The sequence below is a fragment of the Xenopus tropicalis genome, chromosome 5, assembly GCF_000004195.4.
Source record: "Xenopus tropicalis strain Nigerian chromosome 5, UCB_Xtro_10.0, whole genome shotgun sequence".
Classification (NCBI taxonomy): domain Eukaryota; kingdom Metazoa; phylum Chordata; class Amphibia; order Anura; family Pipidae; genus Xenopus; species Xenopus tropicalis.
The window spans coordinates 37,637,840-37,658,824 of record NC_030681.2 but is presented as its reverse complement, the minus strand read 5'-3'; the positions used below and the strand labels follow the sequence as shown (position 1 = coordinate 37,658,824).

General features: G+C 40.9%; 1 protein-coding gene across 1 annotated transcript in view; it reads left to right on the top strand.

The window, feature by feature from the left end:
- Positions 1-14,745, top strand: part of anapc1 (anaphase promoting complex subunit 1) — a 54,399-nt gene extending 39,654 nt beyond the window's left edge. The window contains 17 exon segments of the mRNA NM_001079398.1: positions 451-533; positions 839-917; positions 1,524-1,598; positions 2,563-2,639; positions 3,437-3,527; positions 3,611-3,661; positions 4,225-4,418; positions 5,746-5,832; positions 6,359-6,476; positions 7,823-7,900; positions 8,629-8,696; positions 9,048-9,186; positions 9,821-9,907; positions 10,543-10,638; positions 10,843-11,041; positions 12,647-12,781; positions 14,161-14,745. Coding sequence (NP_001072866.1) covers positions 451-533; positions 839-917; positions 1,524-1,598; positions 2,563-2,639; positions 3,437-3,527; positions 3,611-3,661; positions 4,225-4,418; positions 5,746-5,832; positions 6,359-6,476; positions 7,823-7,900; positions 8,629-8,696; positions 9,048-9,186; positions 9,821-9,907; positions 10,543-10,638; positions 10,843-11,041; positions 12,647-12,781; positions 14,161-14,276 — 1,773 coding nt within the window. The 3' untranslated portion in view covers positions 14,277-14,745.
- The last annotated feature ends 6,240 nt before the right edge of the window (positions 14,746-20,985 follow it).

The following is a 20,985-nucleotide window of genomic DNA, read 5'->3' as shown; positions in this document are numbered from 1 at the left end:
TGCCCAGTGTTAAGAAACAGATATTTAATTCATTAGTTTCAGGGTCTGATATTGACCCATGTTTCTGTCAAACACAATGTGCTTTGTCAGGCGATCATATAAATACTAGAATTTTGCCTGTGGCTTTCCATGGGGCACTTGTTAGCTTTTTAGGATAAATGAAAGCATTTTCTACAATGATGGCTGTTTTGTATAAATAATCTGCCAGTGGTGACCAGGAGTAAAGGTGGCCATACACTCAAAGATTCACTCATTTGATGAGGTTGCCATAGGAGCTGATCCTTTCCTACATCAAGTTGGGCAATATTGGGTTAATCCAATGGCCCAAGGCTGTCGACGTGAGAGAGAATTTAAAGAGCAATTTAATTCGAAATTGATATATAATGAAGGGCAGTTGCAAATTTTTTCTGTATATCACTGTCTCTATCATTTACAAAATTACGTTTACAGGAAGGAGATACTATTAATGTTGACGTGACATGCCCAGGAGCCACTCTGGCATTAGCTATGATCTACCTGAAAACCAACAACAGGTAATGTTTAGAACAATTAATATAATTTAGGGGGGAGCAAAGTGCTCATATGTAAGGCATAGAATAAGGAGGTGGATTCTGAATCTGTTTTTAGCCTAAAGGAGGGCAAAAGGTGGGGTGCTACTGCAAGCTGTGCTATTCTAAGGGCCGGAACTTGGTGTTGCAAGGGAAACCTTGCAACTGCAGGTGCCTCCTACTTGCACTTCAGTTTTTTGCACCTTTTTTTATGGCCCGCCATTAGTAAACAAACTCTCTAGTTCCTATTATGTTCAATAAGTATACATATTAATTTGCTTTGTTTGCAGGTCCATTGCTGATTGGCTTCGGGCACCAGACACAATGTACTTACTCGATTTTGTAAAACCGGAATTCCTTTTATTAAGGGTATGAACATCTTTTATTCCTTATTAAAGGCAGGCAGTAAAGTTAACTGTGGCCCTAGTTTCTTATTTTTTTAGTTTTTTTTTTTTTTTTTCTCTTCATTTTTTTTAAATGGAAGCTTTATACTTTCCTTGCGTGTGAACCCCAGTGTTCAGTGCATCCAAGAGTTCTATTGGACATAGCATTTTAAAGCAACATACACCTGTGTTTATGTTCTGCACTGGTTTGTGCAATAAATAAACTAAATAGATATTTTTTAAGTAAACAAAATGACACACTGAATCCAATATTTGGTTCAGAATTTGGACAAATCCCAGCAAGATTCTGAGTTGGCTGAATCCTTAAATCCTCTTTTTGTAGTATTTGGTGTTCGGACGAATCCAAAAATGATTCTGTGCAACAAAAACAGAATGCATATTCATCACATGTTGTATTTATTAAGCTTCTGTTAAACAGAGGTGTTAACTGTCTCTTTAAGCGTTGTATAGTAAAAAAAAAATAGAAAAATGTGATTATTACCTTTGTTACTAAGCAACACAGTGATAAAATTGTATAAGTTACGTCTGTATCTAAAAAGTATCTATTATGTTTTGTGTCACTTCATTTTAGACTCTCGCAAGATGTCTAATATTATGGGATGACATTCTTCCAAATGCTCAGTGGGTAAACAGCAATGTGCCCCAGGTAAGTGCCCAAGTTAGTGAATAATCATCTGGTGACTAGTGTAGCTTAATTTTTCACCAACCTCGTTCCACAACTTACCTGCCTTACAGTAGAGGAGATCCTTCACTCCCCACCCCAGCTAAACTCACATCAAATTTATATCAAAACATCTCTTAAAGAGCCATAAACCCTTTCAATCAGCAGTAGAATGGTGGACTTCCCAAACACCAGCACTTACCCAGGATGATTGGGAAGAGACAATAGAAACCATGTGTAACTCTCATTTGACACTGTCTCAAGATAATACAGTATACCTTTTATCATTATTATATTACTCCGCTCAGTCTACATCAAATGACTTGAGCCTCAACTGATCATTTCCGTAGATGTGGAGCAGGTTCTGCTAACTTTTCATATGATCTGGTCATGCCTCCACAATTAAGACTGTGAACAGCAGTAATCGACTATATTGCAACTAAGCTTTTGCTACGGTAATTGCCCCTGTTAATTGGGAGTTCTATACAGTATAATTCTTATAAATATTCCAGACTTTTTTCATATGCAAAAAATACAGTGGTTATGCAATGGATGGGCCCTTACCCCACTCCTACCATAATGGCTTAGAGGAAATTATGTAATTTCTTTATTTAAATTTACCTATGAGACCAGAGGTTGAACCACCAAGTTTGATAAAGTCTGGGATCCCTGGTGTAACATAGAGGGTAACTGATGTGTTTTACACAGTCTCCAGTCCTCAAGAAAAATTGAATGTTACTGGATTCTTGTAATTTTATATACCTCAATGTGTAACCCACTCTCTAATTAGATTACCACTATAGCTAGGATTGAAAAGTCGTATATGCCTTCTTTCTGTCTGCAGTGTACATCAGAATCACTGTTGCCTATGGATGTTGTTTGGCTAACCCATTCCTTTGCATCCATGTTGATTTTCATTTTCAAACTTTGTCTTTGTCTTTTTTGGAAGATCATTACAGACAATAGCATATCACTGAATGCTACAGAACAACCTTCATCAGAAGACCTAAACCTGGAAACACTAGCGTGAGTAACATTAGCACTAATCAAGTAAACAGCAGCTTTGTTGTCTAGAAGTTGAGAGGCTATGGATGTCCCATATAGTAGACATACTGCCATGTGTGCACAGTGACAGAAGCTGTTTAATGTCACTACCTACAGACAGGCGGTGGTATTAAGTTTGCCACCTTTCCTAGTCATTAAAATAGGTAGATGATATTGTGGGGGGTTGGGTATGTCAAGGGATGCAGTTGTTGAGGGGCAATGATGTAGGGAAGACTAGATTGGGAAGATCGGGGGAGGGGAGGGTACTAGTGGCAGAGTTTTGTCCGGGTTTCAAAACTGGATGGGTCCCAACCCTATGCTGTAATGACTTTTACCTCTGCAGGTGGGGAATGTACCAAGTATGACATTAGCTTTAAAACCTTTGTAGTAAAGTAGTTTCTAGATAGTTATAAGACAAAAAGAAACTTCAGTACCAGAAAAGTTCATAAAAATGGCTGCAAATTTAGATACAGTTTAAAGCTAATATCACATGCAGCACTTTTCATTTGGCTAAAAGGAGCCCTTGGCAACAGGAAACGTATTTCTCTTTCTGAAAATGCTCTGATGAACATTTAAATTGGTGACAGCCACGAAAGGGGGTCGAGCCATTTTTCAAATGGCTGAAATATATTGGCACAAAAGTGTTATTTAAATATATATGTCATTACATACAGGCAGATCTTATCACAGGAATTACAAAGAAAGCATAAAGGAGATGAACGTCTCCAAATATGTCCTTATATCTTTTTTTTTTTTCATTAATATATATTCTTTTTCAGGCAAGCTCATGTTTACATTATTGCTGGGGCTTGTTTGGCCTTAGGTTTTCGATTTGCAGGAACTGCAAATTTGTCTGCATTCAACTGCCTGGTAAGAAAACTGTTTGAATTGAAGTATAAATGCTACTGGTTTTGCTATACACTCAATTGGATTTTATTCTTTGTTTTTTTCAGTGCAAATTTGCAAAAGACTTTGAATGTTTATCTGCTCAAGCTGCTGGAATAGTAAGTTTTGAATTAGTACATAACTAATGTCCTAGAGATTGTCTGCTAGGGCTGCTATCAGAACACAGTAATTAGCCCTCCATATGTAGATATTGTTTGACTGGAATTCAGCATCAAGGGACCTTCTTTACTTTACTATAGCTGTCATTATATATTCTTGCCAGCTTGCCATGCTTCTATTCCATGGTCAGTAAATGGCCAATAAAGTTCATAAACAGCTTTAAATTGGCTTGTCACAAGTCCCGAATTACTTGAGTGTTTACTCAGACTCATACTCATATTTACTCATATATCTAAAATGCATATATGAATGTCCCTAATTTAAATGCATTGTGAACATAGGGTATATTCTGCTCTGGGTTGATTTAGATATACACTGAACCAGGGTTTATGTACTTTGCCATATATAATTTGCTTCACTGTTTCCTTTATTATTATAATTATTTATTCTTCTCATGTGTTACCCCAGTGTGTAAATAATGTTTAGGAGAGTAATGCAAGAATTTGTTTAATATCTAAAATAGTGGATGGAGGTTACATTAACAATGAATTTCTTCTTTTAGACAGGTCACTATAACTTGGAGACTTGCCTTAGTGTTGTGCTGCTGTCCCTATCCATGGTTATGGCTGGCTCTGGGAATTTAAAAGTGCTTCAGCTGTGTCGCTTTATGCATAAGAAAACTGGAGGGGAGATGAATTATGGATTCCATCTGGCTCATCACATGGCCTTGGGACTTTTGTTCCTGGGTGGGGGCAGGCAAGTATCCAAAGCATGTTCTGTTTTTTTGGTTAAAACTTATTTGGGAACTAGAGATCAGTGTTGTACAGTATATGCAGACAAAGTTATTGTACATACAAGGTAGTGGGTTCTGACTGTAATTTTGTTAGAATTGGGGGGGGGGTTAAATGCACTTCAGAATGAAATGCACCTTTTTCTTTGATGCTTTAGAGGATAACGCATATATGTTGTATATGTGTTGCAGCATATTCCTGGTGGGGGTGCTCCACACTTCACTTTCACTACAAACACTTAAGGCTACTTACCCTTAGACCTTCACTTAATTATATTAAAAAAACTGCAGTAAAACTACCCATTTTTTTTTCTTTTTGCACTTTTCAATTTTTGGAGAAAATATTTATAATGTGCCTCGCCACACACCATTTATTATAGACCACTAGACAAAGTAGCAATGAAAACACAAACCTGGGGAATGTTTCCAGTAAGCATCAGAAAGTTAGGGTACTAGTTATTATTCTGAAAACACAGGAATCCACTGGAGAGCTGAGTCAATGCAATAAAGTGGTTACATTTATGTAGAGGTGCGTAGCACTACATGTTTTGGAATGCAAGGTTTCTTCCTCTGGTGCAGTATACAGAACAACTGAGTGGGTAGCATTATAAGCCCATTTATTTATTTATATAAACTCCCCAGCAAACCTTGTCATCAGAAGCACCAGCTCCACCTAGAGGCTCAAGCAATAAAAAAATACTGTATATTTATACATGTGGTGCGTAAAAGGCTTGTGACCTACCATTTGGATAGGAACCTATTAATGTGGATATGGTCTGAATAGTGATAACATGGGTGTGGTTTTAAGTGGGAGTGGTCAACGCTGGCTTCCATTATTGGCCCTCCACCAGATAGGCCAGAAAAATTCCGTCCCTCAGTACCACAGAAGCTGCACAGCATTGGTCTGAGGTATCTTGATGTTCTGTTCTCTAGCTTTTATAAAGGTTACAGACTCAATAAGCAGATACCATCATACAGTACATGTTTCTGTGTGTTATTATCATAATATCCTGTTGATGTCCTCCTTTCAGTGGAATAGTTTAGTTTTTTCCTTTACAACAAATCAACATGGGATTATAGTGTAGCTGTTAAAGGCCTGATGTGACTTCTTCAGCAGTGTGGCAACTCAAAAATAGCCAGTCATGCAGGCAGCACTAGTCACTACACAGCAGAGTAATGTGCATAGCGTTACATTTTTACACAAGGGTTATAAACTGTAACTGTTAAATTGGTATGCTGTTCCTTCAAATAATTCTTTTTTTGGTATACTTTGAATTTGCATATATTTTCCAGGTATTCACTGAGCACATCCAATTCATCAATTGCAGCCCTCCTTTGTGCCCTGTATCCTCACTTCCCTGTTCACAGCACAGATAACAGGTAAAGTTCACTGTAGGTGGTTTCATATTTGTACAGATTCTGTATGCCTCACATACAGACTAAGGCTTATCGTAAGCGTGGGTTTTCTCTGTGGAAAAACTCCTTCATCTTTCTGTGCCATCTGCAATTGTCTATAACGCAAATCTATCTGATGTAATGCATGTGTGTGTCAACTGCTTTGTGCCTCAGGACCATGTTTTCTTTGAGACCCCTATTTATCGAGTAGTACCAAAATGTTGGGAACCAGGGATTGAATTCAGTTGTTACGTTTGTTTCCTAGTTGTCCCTTTTATTGAACCTCGACCTGTACATAAGCTGTATTGTAGGATTTTGTGCTGCGTAACTTCCCCATGCTGGTTCATTTTTTCTCTAGAAGGAGCACCAACCTAGGGAACAAATTGGCTGCCACCCACCAGTGAATAGTGGTCTCCTTGTTTATTTGGTACAAAAGCAGTGGGCTTTGCTTGTCTGAACTAATATTTAACTTATAATTTCCTCTTCATTTTTCTGTATTTTGTGTAACCAGGTATCACCTGCAAGCTCTCCGCCACCTGTATGTGCTTGCATCAGAACCCAGGCTCCTTGTGCCAGTTGATGTAGATACTAACTTGCCGTGTTATGTGTTGCTGGAGGTTACATACAAGGTAAAGATTAATCACACACAGACTTCAAGAATGCATGAACTGTCATGAGTTTCATGAGGCCAATAGTGAGTTCTCACTGTGTAAAAATGATACAGCATATTCATACTATTACTGCAGGTCTGGACTGACAATCTGTAGATTCTGGCAAATGCCAGAGGAGCTGCTGTAAGATGCCAGAGAAAGTAACAAGAGGTTCTCTGCACTCAACCATTATCAATACCAAGATATGCCCTCCACTTTAAGCACAACAGGGATTGTTTGTCCATGTATTGCAATATACTTCAAGATGCCCAACTACATCAAGGTCATCTCCGGTCTGGCCAGTTCTACACTCACTTTTATCTGATGTATTAAGAATTCTACTGCTTCAATATACATTTATTAAAAGGTCTAAGCTTTTCCTACAACTTACTTGCTTTCAAGGTTAACCCCCCCCCCCCCCCAAATGGTTGCCCTTTTATTGGCTTAACTAGGATCACCTGACTATAGCTGGGAATGATGGGAGCTAGAACATAGAGCTGGCAACTGCCAGCACTCCTCTGCACTCATCCATATATCTATGTATATTGGTAATGGGTAATGAGTGCAAATGACCTCTTGTTTCTTTCTGAATGAATTTTGTGGTCATAGCCTCATTACCCCACCCCACCACCACCACCTAATAGTTTAAAATTTAGTGGTGAGCACAACTTTCCCTTTTTTGTTATATGCCATAGAAAGTCACTATTATTGAGCCTGTAGGGGGCTGCCTGGGTTATGTACATTCTTGCATGCCATGCTTACTTTTCATTCAAAAGTATGGGAAAAGCAATGTCAGAGAAGTTTTTCACCAGCCAACCAGTTCTGACTGACCAATAGCAGGGGGGTGTGGTGTGTTTGCATTCATTATAACCTGCCTTTATTACTGTGGTGCCAGGATCTGCCTCTGGATTTTTTCTGCTGGAAAGCCTTTTGATAAATCTAGTCGGAAAGACATTTCTGACATGTTTGGATTGAATTATCCGAGTCCTTTGTCACCTCATGAGCTCAGGGAGTAAGTGTTTAGCTGGGTAGCTCTGTGAATTTATAACCACCCTTAATGCATAGTTTCTACCTGCTTATCTGATGATTCTGCTGTGAATCTTAGTGGAGGGTATGAACAATCTTTTCCTGCGACCACTGGTCATAATTGTGGGCTGTAATTTGTGCTAATACATCCTTTAGCTTGTGTGCATCCTGGTTCTGCTTTGTTCTTCTCTGGAGTCCTCCAAATGTCATTGTGATGCTGCTATGTATTTATCATTTATTTTGTGTATATGTTTTATTATGTTTTGAGGTATGCTTACACTAAGCTTTGTATCTGTTAGGGCACCCAGTGGTATGAAGAAACAACTGAAGAGCTTATGGCACCTACTTTGCTCCCAGAGTTCCATCTCCTCAGACAGGTGAAGTAATAAAATTGCTTTGCTGAAAGCAAGACCTGAACATTTAATTTCATGATTGTCACTGTGGCAGGTCGACTGCCTCCCTAAATTGATTCTGATAGGTTAAGGGCAGTGGTACACGGGGAGATTAGTCACCCTGCGACAAATTTTCGTTTTCGCAGGTGACTATTCTCCCCGCAATGCCATCCCACTGGATAGAATGTAAATCGCCGGTGGGATGGCATACGTGTTGCTGCAATGTCCCGCAGTCGCCCGAAGTTTCCTCTCAAGGCAACGTCGGACAACTGCGGGACATAGCAGTGACGCATATGGCATCCCACCGGCGATTTACATTCTAACCGGGCATTGTGGGGAGATTAGTCGCCCGCTACAACGAAGATTTGTCGCGGGGCGACTAATCACCCCGTGTACCACTGCCCTAACTGGTGGATGGGAGAAGTCACTTTGTACAGTATTGTGAAATATACTTAAAGGGATGCACCAAATCCGCTATTTTGGGATTTGGCCGAATAGCAAACCAAATCCTACTTAGCATATGTAAATTAAGTTAACGAAGGGTTAAAAAGAACAATTGCTGCCACTCATATATTTAATAAAGTTTAAAAAATATGTCAAAGCCTTAAAACTGGCTATAGGCTATGCTCTTGGGCAAATGAGGAGGGTGGGCTATCTCTATTACTCCAGTAACATTAAATATGATTTTGCTTCTTTTTTTGTTACTTAAACAGATTAAAGTGAAAGGACCACGATATTGGGAAATTGTCATAGATTTGCGCAAAGGAACTGAACATCTCAAGTAAGAGCTTTTGTTTTATGTTTTTGATCTGCTTCCTCCTTGCAATCGGCATCAGTTATCTGGGCAAAGGATAATTTGCATCTGCTTTCTCCATGCTACTTCCTATATCCGTTCTCAGTCCTCCTATCTCTTTACCCTAAAGAATACATGGTAATTTTTTCCTGGATGCGTAACATAGTGTAGTTTTGGACAAATGGTAAGACTTCTGAGACAAAACTTTTTTATAGTTGTTTGTGGTGCTACATGGGGGAGGGTATTTGCTGCCACTCATGTAACTTCCTTTCTGGAAAAAGAATGTCATGATCTCACCCCTTGCTGATAGGCTAATATAATTGGTTTCTTTAATTTTAGATCAATTCTTTCAAAAGACGGTGTCTTGTATGTAAAATTGCGTGCTGGGCAGCTGTCCTACAAGGAGGACCCTATGGGATGGAGAAGTTTGCTGGCACAGGCTGTCACCCGCAGAAACTCTGAAGTCCTCACATTTAAGGTAATGTCTATGTAAACTGTAATATTTTTTTTAAGATGTTTTAGATGTGAAATGGAAGCAAAGCCTTCCCATGAGATTTGCCCAGCATCTTAGTGCCTGCTTGTTGATTCTATTCTGCTCCTTTTCCCATTACATGGACATGGAACACTGTTTGAGGAGTTCCACAGAGCAGCAGTTTTACTCAAATTAGCACATTTCCTGGAGCTCCAGAGCTCTCCTCTGGGAATGGGCAACTTCTATGGAGTAAAGTGTATAATTAGGCAATATGGTGTCACTTGTCCTTTATATCAAATGAACTACACCTCCTAGCACCCCCTGACATACTCTATGGTGAGATTGGATGCTATAATTAGGTCAATAATGTTAGATTAATTTGTGATTTATACTGTATTAGCTGAAACCGTTTCTAATACACAATTTCTACATTAATTCTTGAGCATGGAAACAAATAGTAAATCTGCTAATAGCAACATGTCCAGTTGCTAGCACCAGGTCTGTCCCTGAATTGTCAGTGCTCTGTTGGGTTAAAGACGTGTAATATTTGACCAGACCAGGGTATCTGTGTATGTCTGTATGTCCCTGAAAAAAAAATTACTTTGTCTGTTCACCAAATTCCCTTCATTTTTGCTTTAAGCCTGAGGCCATTTCTGCTTTTACATCGGATCCAGCCCTCCTGTCATTTGCTGACTACTTCTGCAAATCAACAACCGATATGGGCCAGGTACAAATTCTCCATGATACACTTTCCTGTGTGTTTGCCATTCTTTGTCGTCAATATTAAAATCACATTTTACTAAATAATTTAATTTTATTTTTAAACACATACTGCAGTATATATGTATATCTTCACACAGATCTTATCTGTGCATCACACTGTACTTTTTAACAATGTAAATTGCAATAAATGTAATAAATAGTGACACAAGGGGAAGGAAATCCTAGCCCCATAGAGCTTACAGTGTAAGTTGGTTGGTTGCTTACAGGCACAAAAAGGAGGGATAACGAGTGCTGATATTCACAATGGCTTTTGCACTTTCCCTTAATAGTCAGAGGTTATTGGAGATCAGGATCTGGGTTCCAGTAGTTTAAATAAATTTGGATACAGTAAAACCTCAATTTAAGTAGTGTGCTGATAAATCCTACTCCTGTTCTGGATACTTGGGGCTTTGAGTTAAGATGCCATACACTGGCCAAACAAATTTGCTGACAGTCCCAATTATTGGGGTCCTCAGACAAGCCTACTTGACCAAAATCTGGCCGGGACATGTTGGTGAAAGATCTGCTCATTTGGCACCTCAACAGTGTATGGGCGCCTTTACACTCGTCTTCTTTAGCTGATGCATGTGTTATTTTCAGAAACAAGACATCCTGGATCTGTTTTCCTCCATCCTGTATGAGTGTGTGACACAAGAAAACCCAGAGATGCTCCCGGCCTATATTGCAATTGACCAGGTAAAGAGACACTACTCATATTAAGTAAGTTAGATTGAAATAAGACATACGTCCATCACATTCAACCATAATGCCAATATATAACCTGCCTAACTGCTAGTTGATCCAGAGGAAGGCTCCTAATGTACAGGCTTTACATCTTATGTATAACGGCAACTTTTTTTTTTTTTACTAATGTACCAAAATATTCCATATTTTTCAAAGGCTGTGAGGAGATTAGAAAGGAGAGAAACAACAGAGACATTTGAACTGTGGCAGATTAAGCTTGTTCTAGAGTTCTTCAGCTCAGCAGGCCTCCAAGAACGAATGAAGAAGAACTCAAACAGAGGGCTTTTCATGAACTCTGAGTTCCTGCCAATAATGAAATGCACCATTGATAATACTCTAGACCAGTGGCTGCAAGGTAAGGCATTTAGCTGTCAGGGTCACAAGCAGTATTGTCTCAGTACAGCACGTCTATTTCTTCATCTCTAGCAGCTCAAAGGTGCTTCAATTTATGGTGAACAAAGTATAACCCTAATTTTATTGGAGTTTAATATGCCCTGAAGGGTAAGCTTATTTTAAATGATTAACAAGCATTTTTAATCCACAGACTGCCATCTTGGGTGCTCTTATTTTATGTAACATTTAAGTTAAAATAAAGTAGCATTTCCTCCCTAGAGTATATGTGAGTCCCTAGACTTTGTGTGGTTCTTACTGAGGCAGTGCCGAAACAAGTGCCACAATTGCTCAAGGTCAGCTACAGCAGGCAGTAAATGGAACCTGCTGTTTAGTTGCTATAGGTTACTGGAACTGGATCACACTTACAGTAGAATTTACATTCTCGCATATATTGGTTTTGCCATTGATGTCTGACATGAAAACTAGTGCTAATTTATTTTTAATGTTACATTTTGTAATTCAGCTTAAGGTGCCCCTTTAATATCATATTTTAAGACTATCCATCTGGTTCATTGGTTGAAATGTATTTCAGAGTAGTTGAAAATGAGAATTTAACTCAATCAACAAAATTTTACATTTGTAAACTGAAATGTGTAGTCTTATATTGTAATAAGCAGCTTCCATTACATTAAAGGGACAGTATAAACCTAAAAACACCTTTGTTAAAAATCAGCACAATAAACAGGATGTGTGTTCAATATGCATTCTGCCTATTCATTTAATGAAAAAATAAATACATTTTTTTTTAAATCACTAATTTGCAGGTTGGGCTATTTTTACTAAACATCCTCCTCCCTTGCTTTATAAACAGGGAAATTTGTTTAGAGCTGTTATCCAAACAAACCTCTCCCTATTCTAAGCAGCAGGCTTTAAACAGTTCATTATCAGGGGCTTCTCAGTGGACTGGTAATTTTTTTTTTTTTTTTTTTTTTTTTTATCAGATCCTCCATTGCTCTGTGAGATCAGAAAGTGCTAAAATGAAACTGGCTTCATATTTTAATTAAAAAAAACCAGTAGGCAAAAAGTTTGTTCAGAACAAGCCATTTCACTGAACTCATGTTAACAATAGGAGGTTTTCTTCCACTTTAATGTTTGCATTTAGTTGCCGACATTTCCTCCAATCCTGTGTGTTATGGAGACTAGGGAGGCAAAATGTTACCCCGATGGGCAGAGAACCGTTTGCCAGGGAGTTTACAGCCTGTGCAGGACACTATACAAGGGCAGAACAGAAGGCAATAAAGATGCATAACCGGTAAAGTCCTTTCTTCCTGCCCACTTCTAAATGACAGCACAGCCTTACCCGCCAGTGCCTCAGGCAGTAACAGTGCCATTGCGCAGCTGTGTAACCTCAGGAGGCTGGGGATAGCAATACAATGCTTACATTTCTGTGTTGGCATCTCATGGAAACCTTATGGCTCCTCACAGGACTGGAGATGAAATAACAACATGCAATGAATGTTCTACATAATCTTATTTCTAGTACATACTGTAAAGCAAAATAGAATTGAATTTCTTGAAGCAATATGTAAGGCAGTAATAAGCTTCTCTATGTCTGTGCCTTTCCTAGCAAACGGAGATGTGGCGCTGCATTCCTATCTAGCTGCCCAGGCTGTTGAAGATTCCCAGCTGAGTATGTTGGCATGCTTTCTGGTGTACCATTCTGTGCCAGAGCCAAAGCAACTGTCAGAAGGAGGATTGCAAGGTAAAAGGAAATGATTGTACATAGTAGTTATAAGGATCAGGTAGGCCAATGGAAGGAGACGGAAAGTTAGGCCCACAATGAAATACTGGTTATTAGCATTTCTTTTTAAAGTTAATTTCTCTATGTTGCTTCAGGTTCAGTCTTGTCAGTGTTAAAGGGCTGGTTCAAACTTTGCACAGTGGTTTTTACGAAATAACTGTGGTCCAAGGTTAGAAAAACTGCTGGAGCCAACAACAGGTCCGATTTCATTCAGCGACTTTACGTTTTCAAACCAAGATGAAGTTTGTTCTCAAACTTCCCTTTCTAGTTGTTATTGTTACCTTTTATTCCTTATTTATCTATTCAGATTCTCTCCTATTAATTTTCCAGTCTCTCATTCAAACCACTCCCTGGTTGCTAAAGTAATTTGAACTCTAGCAACCAGAGAGCTGCTAAAATTCCAAACTGGAGAGTTACTGAACAAAAAGTGAAATAATAACAAAACACAAATAAGAAAATAAAGACCAATTGCATATTGTCTTAGAATATTACTCTCTTCATAATACTAAATGGTAAGTTAAAGTTGAACCAACCTCTTTAAAATCATAGCAATAGTAATCTGTACAAGAAACTGAAGTGGACTGTCAGAATAAAAGGCTGATGAGCTGATATATAATGAAATTGCAAATAACCAGGAGATGCTAAATAAGATCCTAAGTGCCGTTTTCATGTGAGATTACTGTAACCCACAAAGAGAAGCAGGTTTTACCTCCATTTCTGTGAGACCCACCCCACTGTAGGCCAAACTGTGTGTCATTTCCTACTGTAGCTGGTTTACTTCTCTAGAAGCATTAATGGCACATGTACAATCCAGTCCCAGACATGAAAAAGGTGCATTGACACTAGATGTGCCAGTAACTCGTTGCTGAGGAGGTAACACTGTGCAGTTAATAAGTAAATAATAAGTAAAGCCTTTTAATGAAAAATATATGATCTAATAGTACAGTATGTGCCAATGGATAATGCCATATTGAACTGGTATTTTAAGTAGTAAAGTCCATGTTTGAGGCACTGTGCTCACACACTAACCAAAGAACACACATACATGCAAGGTTATATCAGCCTATCTGAACTTTGTGAGGGTAATATTGCTACTTACAAACACTGTGCTTAAAGTGCAAAAGGCACCCTGTGTGCCATTACCCTTTGGGGGGAGATAAGTAAAAAGCAAAGTTTATCTCTGCAATCATTGCAAGATGGAAGGGAAAAGGGTACGTTGTGCTAATAAGGTGCCAGTAGGGTGCCAGCAGCAGGGAAGTGTCCATTTACAGCCAGGAGTAGCACTCACACTAAACTGATACAGTGACATTGCTTTCCATATTGTTATTTCCTATGTACAGGGAGTGAAAGTTTTTCCGAGTTGCTGCTGAAATTTAAAGACCTAAAGATGCCAGTGAGGGCGTTACTGCGGCTGGCACCGATACTTCTTGGCAACCCACAATCAATGGTACTATAATAAATGGTCATCAGGCCAGCAGCCTCCTGAGAACCAACAGAAATCAGCTGAAGTAAAGCCCTGTAACAGTGTCTGGGGATACTTGACATGGCACTCAGCATTCCTCTGCCATGGTGACAGGCTGATCAGGGATGTCCAACTGATGCCGGGGGACACAGCTCCCATCATGCTAGGAGCAGCCAATTCCAGCCATTGGAACCCTGAGAACGTTACCCCTCCAGGCTGGATTATTTATATTATTATTTTACCTAAGGTTAAAGTACCTTGCAATGTTATGGTATAAACCTGCTTGATGTATATACTGCAATGACAGTGAAACGCAATAGTAACATGGTAAGCCAATACAGGGCTTAAGGGAAAACACAAATAACAATTTTAAGTGCTCGGAGTGTATTTTTCTTGCAATGCAAAATGTAAAATGGATTTTGTACATACAATTTTGTTACAATAAATCTGTTCTGAAACCCTGCCTTTGTTTCCCAGTTGGGTTGCACATTTCCTTCAAGTAACAAATAGTCTGGCTGCTGTTTAGCTGCATTTGATTGGCAGGTATTCATTACTTTATGATACAGAAAAGGCTCTGAACTGGCTGTGGGCATAAATTCAGACATCGGAACATTAGTGCCAAGAGCAGGCACAATACAAGGTTTTACAGCAGTTTTCTCTTACAGGTGTCTGTGGGACACAGGGACCATGGGTATAGTATGTACCAACAGGAGGCAGGACACTAGAATAGGAAGAAGAGGAAGAAGCCCCTCCTCCCTGCTGCTATACACCCCCCCCCCCCTCACTTCCTGAGTGAGACAGTTTTTTTTCTAGTGTCCTCAGGAGACAGGATCTCTCTACCATCCTCCACGGATTTTTTTTCGCCCAGATTGAATCTGGCACCAGGGGTTGACCTACAGGGGCCTCACCAAGGGCTTCCTACACAGGCTCCCCCCTACGTAGGAATATGCACACTGGGGCCAGTAAGACTCCCTTGGAGCGGGCCAGTCAGGGATCCCTGCCTCTACCTATGAGTGCAGAAGCTGTCCAGTGATGCATGTCCCAAAAGCCAGGACTTCCAGGTCAGCCTTTACACAACCTGCCCAATCTGCCCAGCCTACCTCGCCTGTCCAGCCTGCCCTTGAGGCCCTTGCGCGACCCCTGACCTTTGCGCGCTTCTACTTCACGCCATTTGGGCCCGCTCTCCATCCTGATTGGTTCTCCCCGGTACAGCTCTGCCTTCTTTGCGGCTCGCCTTCCGACACTGGGGGGGAGGACTCAGCATTACCTGCCCACTCTCCATCCTGAACGCAGTCGCTCCGCCGCCATCCGAGGACCCCTGTTGACACGGAGGGAGAATTCAGGCCTGACACAGGAGGGATGGTACCTGCACAGGGTAGGGTGGGGTGGGGGGGGGGGGGCAAGCAAGAGGAGATCAGGCACAGACCTTGGGCTGGTTAGGCAGGCATTAGGCATTGGGCATTATTTCTTTCAGTTGCTTCCTAGCAATTCAACACTATCCTGATGTTGTCATATTAATGCATGTCACTTGGCACTGTATGTTGGCACTGTATTACAGACCTTGACACTATACTTGGCACAGTACTCACAAAGCCTTGACATACTTGGTTCTGTATTTGGCACGGTACTTACACAGCCTTGGCATACTTGGTCCTGTACTTGACACCGTACTTACTCAGCCTTGGCATATATTCGCACTGTACTTGGCACTGTACTTACACAGCCTTGGCATACTTGGCTCTGTACTTGGCACTGTACTTGACTCCGTACTTAGCACTGTACCTGGCACTGTACTTATACAGCCTTGGCATATCTGACACTGTACTGACTCTGTACTTGGCACTGTACTTTCACAGCCCTTGGCATACTTGGCACTGCACTTGGCACTATACTTACACAGCCTTGGCATGCTTAACACTGTACCTGACTCAGTACTTAACACATACCTATCATGGTATTTTCACTGCCTTGGCACTGTGCTGGCACTAAACTTGCACCGTGCCGGCACTATTCTCGGCACCATGTCGCACCAACACCATACTAGGCATTGCACTGCCACCGTACTAGGCCATGTATTGGCACCGTACTATGCACCCTACTGCCTATACACCAGCACGGTGTTCCTACGCTACCAGTCTCATTCCGCATTGTGCCCACATTTCAAGAGGAGCTTTACCTCTTCTAAGGTAAAATACCCAACATGCACCAGGTGTGGAAAACGCCTTCTGGTCGAGACTTCTTCCAGGTCAAGGATTGCCCTAGCCAGCCACTCTGAAGATTCCAGGAGTAACTCCTGTTCCGGTAGCGGCACAAGATGATCAAGCGCAGGTTTCACCTCCTGTACAGATTCCCCTGTATTGGCTGTCCAGCCTCCACTGACATACCAAGGTTGGCGCCTGCCTGGATAGATATTGGTCAGGCTGGGCCGAACAGGTCCAGATTCGACCTAATTCTCTCTAGCGTCAACTGTCCCATCTCCAGGAAGAGTTTAGCGACACTAGTCCCTGCACGCTCCAGCCAGTGAGAGAACCATTCGTAAGTTCTGGAGAAATCTCCTCCGATGACCCTAGGGAGTCAGAAAACACTTCTAGTCTTCATCTGCAGCAAATGATTCCTCATTGCATCAGTTATCCCCTGTCTGGACCTTATGGTCACGGAATCTTCACACTCTTTCATCTAGTATTAGAAGAAGATTCCTTCTGCATTCCATTCCACAAACATCTGGATAATCTTTTATAGTCTGAGTGGGGTCTCCAGATAATGGTTCCAGGCCATCCGATGTTTCATTGTTGTTCTCTCCTCCCCGCCACAACTGTTGGAAAAAATGGTTCATCACTCCCTCTGTGGTCACACTCTCCTTTTCTTCAGCCGGAGACAGCCTGTGTACTGTTGTGGCCTCATCCTCGGGGCCCCAGGCCATCCAGTCCTGGTCCAAGGAACTCAGCCCTTGCCTGCCAACTCTTGCCTACCAATGAATATCTTGAGAAGCATCCCTTGAGCCAGCACAGGTGCTTAGCCACTCACGATTCTCTCTGTTGCAACCTGCCATTATGTGGCTCCGACTACGGTCTGCCGACCCTTTCTCAAGGAAATCGCTTACCAACTGAAGTCCAGGCCTTCCCTTCGTTGGGGGTATTCCGTCGCCCCAAGGGCTCCAGGGCTTCCAATTCCAGAGATATTCCTCATAGAATACCTCAGCTAGGCCCCCGGTTCGCAACCGCTGCTAGTACCCCTGGCAGGTAAACAACCAAACCTAGTCCACCCATAAGTCCTCCTTAGCATGACTATTCCACTTAGGAAAGTCACACGCCTATAGTAGACAGACTCCATCCTTCCAGGACGCATAAGATGATATCCTCACAATACTGTCTCGAATTGATATCCTCACAATACTGTCTTGAATTCTGTCCAGTCCGCCAAATAGATTATGGAAATGTGGAACATTTATTGAAGTATCTGGGACAGCGGCTCCTCTGCTCATGCAGCTCCTTTCGTGGCGGTGACAGGCCCTTTTAATAAGTTTGCGCCCCGTGCGTATTGATGTCACACGTACGCACGGGGCGCAACCTTATAAAAGGGCCTGTCGCTGCCGTATAAGAAGCCACATACGGAGAGGAGCCGCTGAAGAAGAAGGAGTCACTGTGTATGGGGGGCATACCTCCCAACATTTTGAAAACTGAAAGCGGGACAAAAATGCTGCCCCGCATCGCGGCAAATTTTTGACCATGCTTGTTTTTGTGACCACACCCCCTAAATACCACTCCCATTTGACTAAATTTGGCAGGTTATTTAAAGTTTGAACACATTTCTGGGGGATTTGGGGTCCTGTTTTATGTGTTATTACAGTTTTGCTGAAAAAGGGGAAATTTCCCTTTAAGTTGTGAGTTCCCCTAAGAGACCTGTTTAGCTTATTAGTTGTATCTAAGTGCAGGGGGGGCTTTTTACCTTTCTGGGCTCTCTGCCAAAAGCTACTTTTAATTAAATTTGTATCTTTTTTAGCTTCAGTGCAGGAGATCAAAGGGAAATGAGGGACTTTTCAGTAAGAATCTGGGACTGCAGGTTGAGCTGTCAAAAGAGGGACTGTCCCGTTAAAATTGGGACAGTTGGGAGGTATGGTGTATGTTTGTCTGTGTGTGTCTGTATCCATCTGTGTCCCTGTGAAAAATATAACTAGCCTGAGGCCATTTCTGCCTTTACATCGGATCCAGCCCTCCTGTCATTTGCTGACTACTTCTGCAAATCAACAACCGATATGGGCCAGGTACAAATTCTCCATGATACACTTTCCTGTGTGTTTGCCATTCTTTGTTGTCATTATTAAAATCACCTTTTACTAAATAACTTTAAACACATTGTTTGCAGTATATATGTATATCTTTATTTACTCAGATCTTATCTGTGCATCACACTGTACATTTTTACAATGTAAATTGCAATAAATAGTGACACAAGGGGAAGGAAATCCTAGCCCCATAGAGCTTACAGTGTAAGTTGGTGCGTTGCTTACAGGCACAAAAAGGAGGGTACATGAGTGCTGATATTCACAATTGCTCTTGCACTTGCCCTTTTTAGTGGAGAGGTTATTAGAGATCAGGCTCTAAATCCCAGTGGTTAGCGAAGGGATACAGTAAAAGCTCAATTCAAGTAGTGTGCTGATAAATCCTACTCCTGTTCTGGATACCCGGGGCCTTGAGTTAAGGTGGCCATACTTGGGCCGATCAAAATTGCTGACAGTCCCAGTCGGGAACTTATCGGGGTCCTCAGACAAACCTACGCGACCAAAATTAGGCCAAAAATCAGCCAGATGTCAGGTTTAATAATAAAAGATCTGCTCATTTAGCAACCTCAAGAAATGAGCAGATCTTTCAGTGTATGGGCGCCTTTACACTCCTCCTCTTTAGCTGATGCATGTGTTATTTTCAGAAACAAGACATCCTGGATCTGTTTTCCTCCATCCTGTATGAGTGTGTGACAAATGAAAACCCAGAGATGCTCTCGGCCAAGCCTATATTGCAGTTGACCAGGTAAAGAGACACTACTCCGGCACTAATGTACAGGCTTATCTTATGTATAAAGGCAACTTTTTTTTTAATTAATGTACCAAAATATTCCATATTTTTCAAAGGCTGTGAGAAGATTAGAAAGGAGCGAAACAGCAGTGACATTTAAACTGTGACAGATTAAGCTTGTTCTAGAGTTCTTCAGCTCAGCAGGCCTCCAAGAATGAATGAAGTGTAAACAAATGATACAGGATCAGCTTCCTTTATATTTGTCTCCACCTGCTGGCCATATTTTATATCTTTTATCCCCTGTGGTTACATGGCCTGTTCTGAGACACATACATTGCTACTATACATGTGTTCACTAGAAGGTTTATTGAGAAAAAATACTTTATACATATAAGAACATTATCAAATGTCAGGACAAAGCCTAAGGGCCATGGCAGACGGGGAGATTAGTCGCCGCGCAACAAATCTCCCTGAAGTGCCATCCCACCGGCTAGAATGTAAATCGCCGGTGGGATGGCATTCACAGCGCTGAAATTGCCGAAGTTTCCTCTCAAGGCAACTTTGGTGGTTTCGGCAAATCGCCGCGCCACGTATGCCATCCCACCCATTTCTGTCACAGCCCTTAGGGTGAAGACACACAGAGCTACTAGTAGCAGCTTCTTGTCACGGCTGCTAAAATAGACAATGCTGATTATTTACTAATAACCATCTCTAAGTGTGTTTTAGCAGAGGCAATTCTCAGTATTGTCTATGGCAGGGTATTGAAAAAGTAGCTGCTACTAGTAGCTCCATGTGTCTTCACCCTAAGACTGCAATTTACTAAAAACTACAATATATTCCAACTCTTGAGCTTGATTTTCTGATCCCCAAAACTGATTCCTGATATCTAATCCTGATATCAGGGTTACCATCTAGAATATCAGGATTATATATCTGAGTCATTACAGAGAGGTGCCTTTACGTTGAACACAGATTTAAAAGGGGGTCTGTCACTCGGTTCCTTAAACTCATTTTCTTTGTCAAAGATTATCTATACCTTGCGCTGTTTGTTAAACTAAAATTATAATAAAATTAATTCTGTCCATAAAGATGTCTTCTCTTAGCTTAAGGCCCTTTGCTCCCCCTCTGTACCAGCGCCATAGGGATGTAGCAGCCCAGTTGCTCTGCATATCCATTAGGCTAAACTTTTTGGCTTTATATCATTTGGACGAGGGAAGTCATTTCAAAACATTTACAGGTATAGGATCTATTATCTGGAATGCTTGGGACCTTGGGTTTTCTGGATAAAAGATCTTTCCGTAATTTGAATCATCATGCCTTAAACCTGCTAAAAATCAATTAAACATTAATCAAAAACAAGTACAAGCTTAAAAAAAATAATTTTTAAAGATTAGAATTATTTGCTTAAAATGGACTCTATGGGAGATGGAGCTTTGGAGCTTTCTAGGTAATTCCAGATAAGGGATCCCATACATAAACTATAGCTGTATTCACTCTTCTTAAAACAACTTTTGTTAAGTGATAATAGCACTAAAAAGACCAGGTCAGACCTGAGTTTTATTAAATAGGGCTGCAAATGGATGGGAATTTCATCATATGCCATTCCCTAAAAACAATCAGTGGCACCTTCCTCTGACATCACCAGAATAACTATAAAGAGGTAAATGTAGAATTACCTTCCCCTAGCTTCGTTT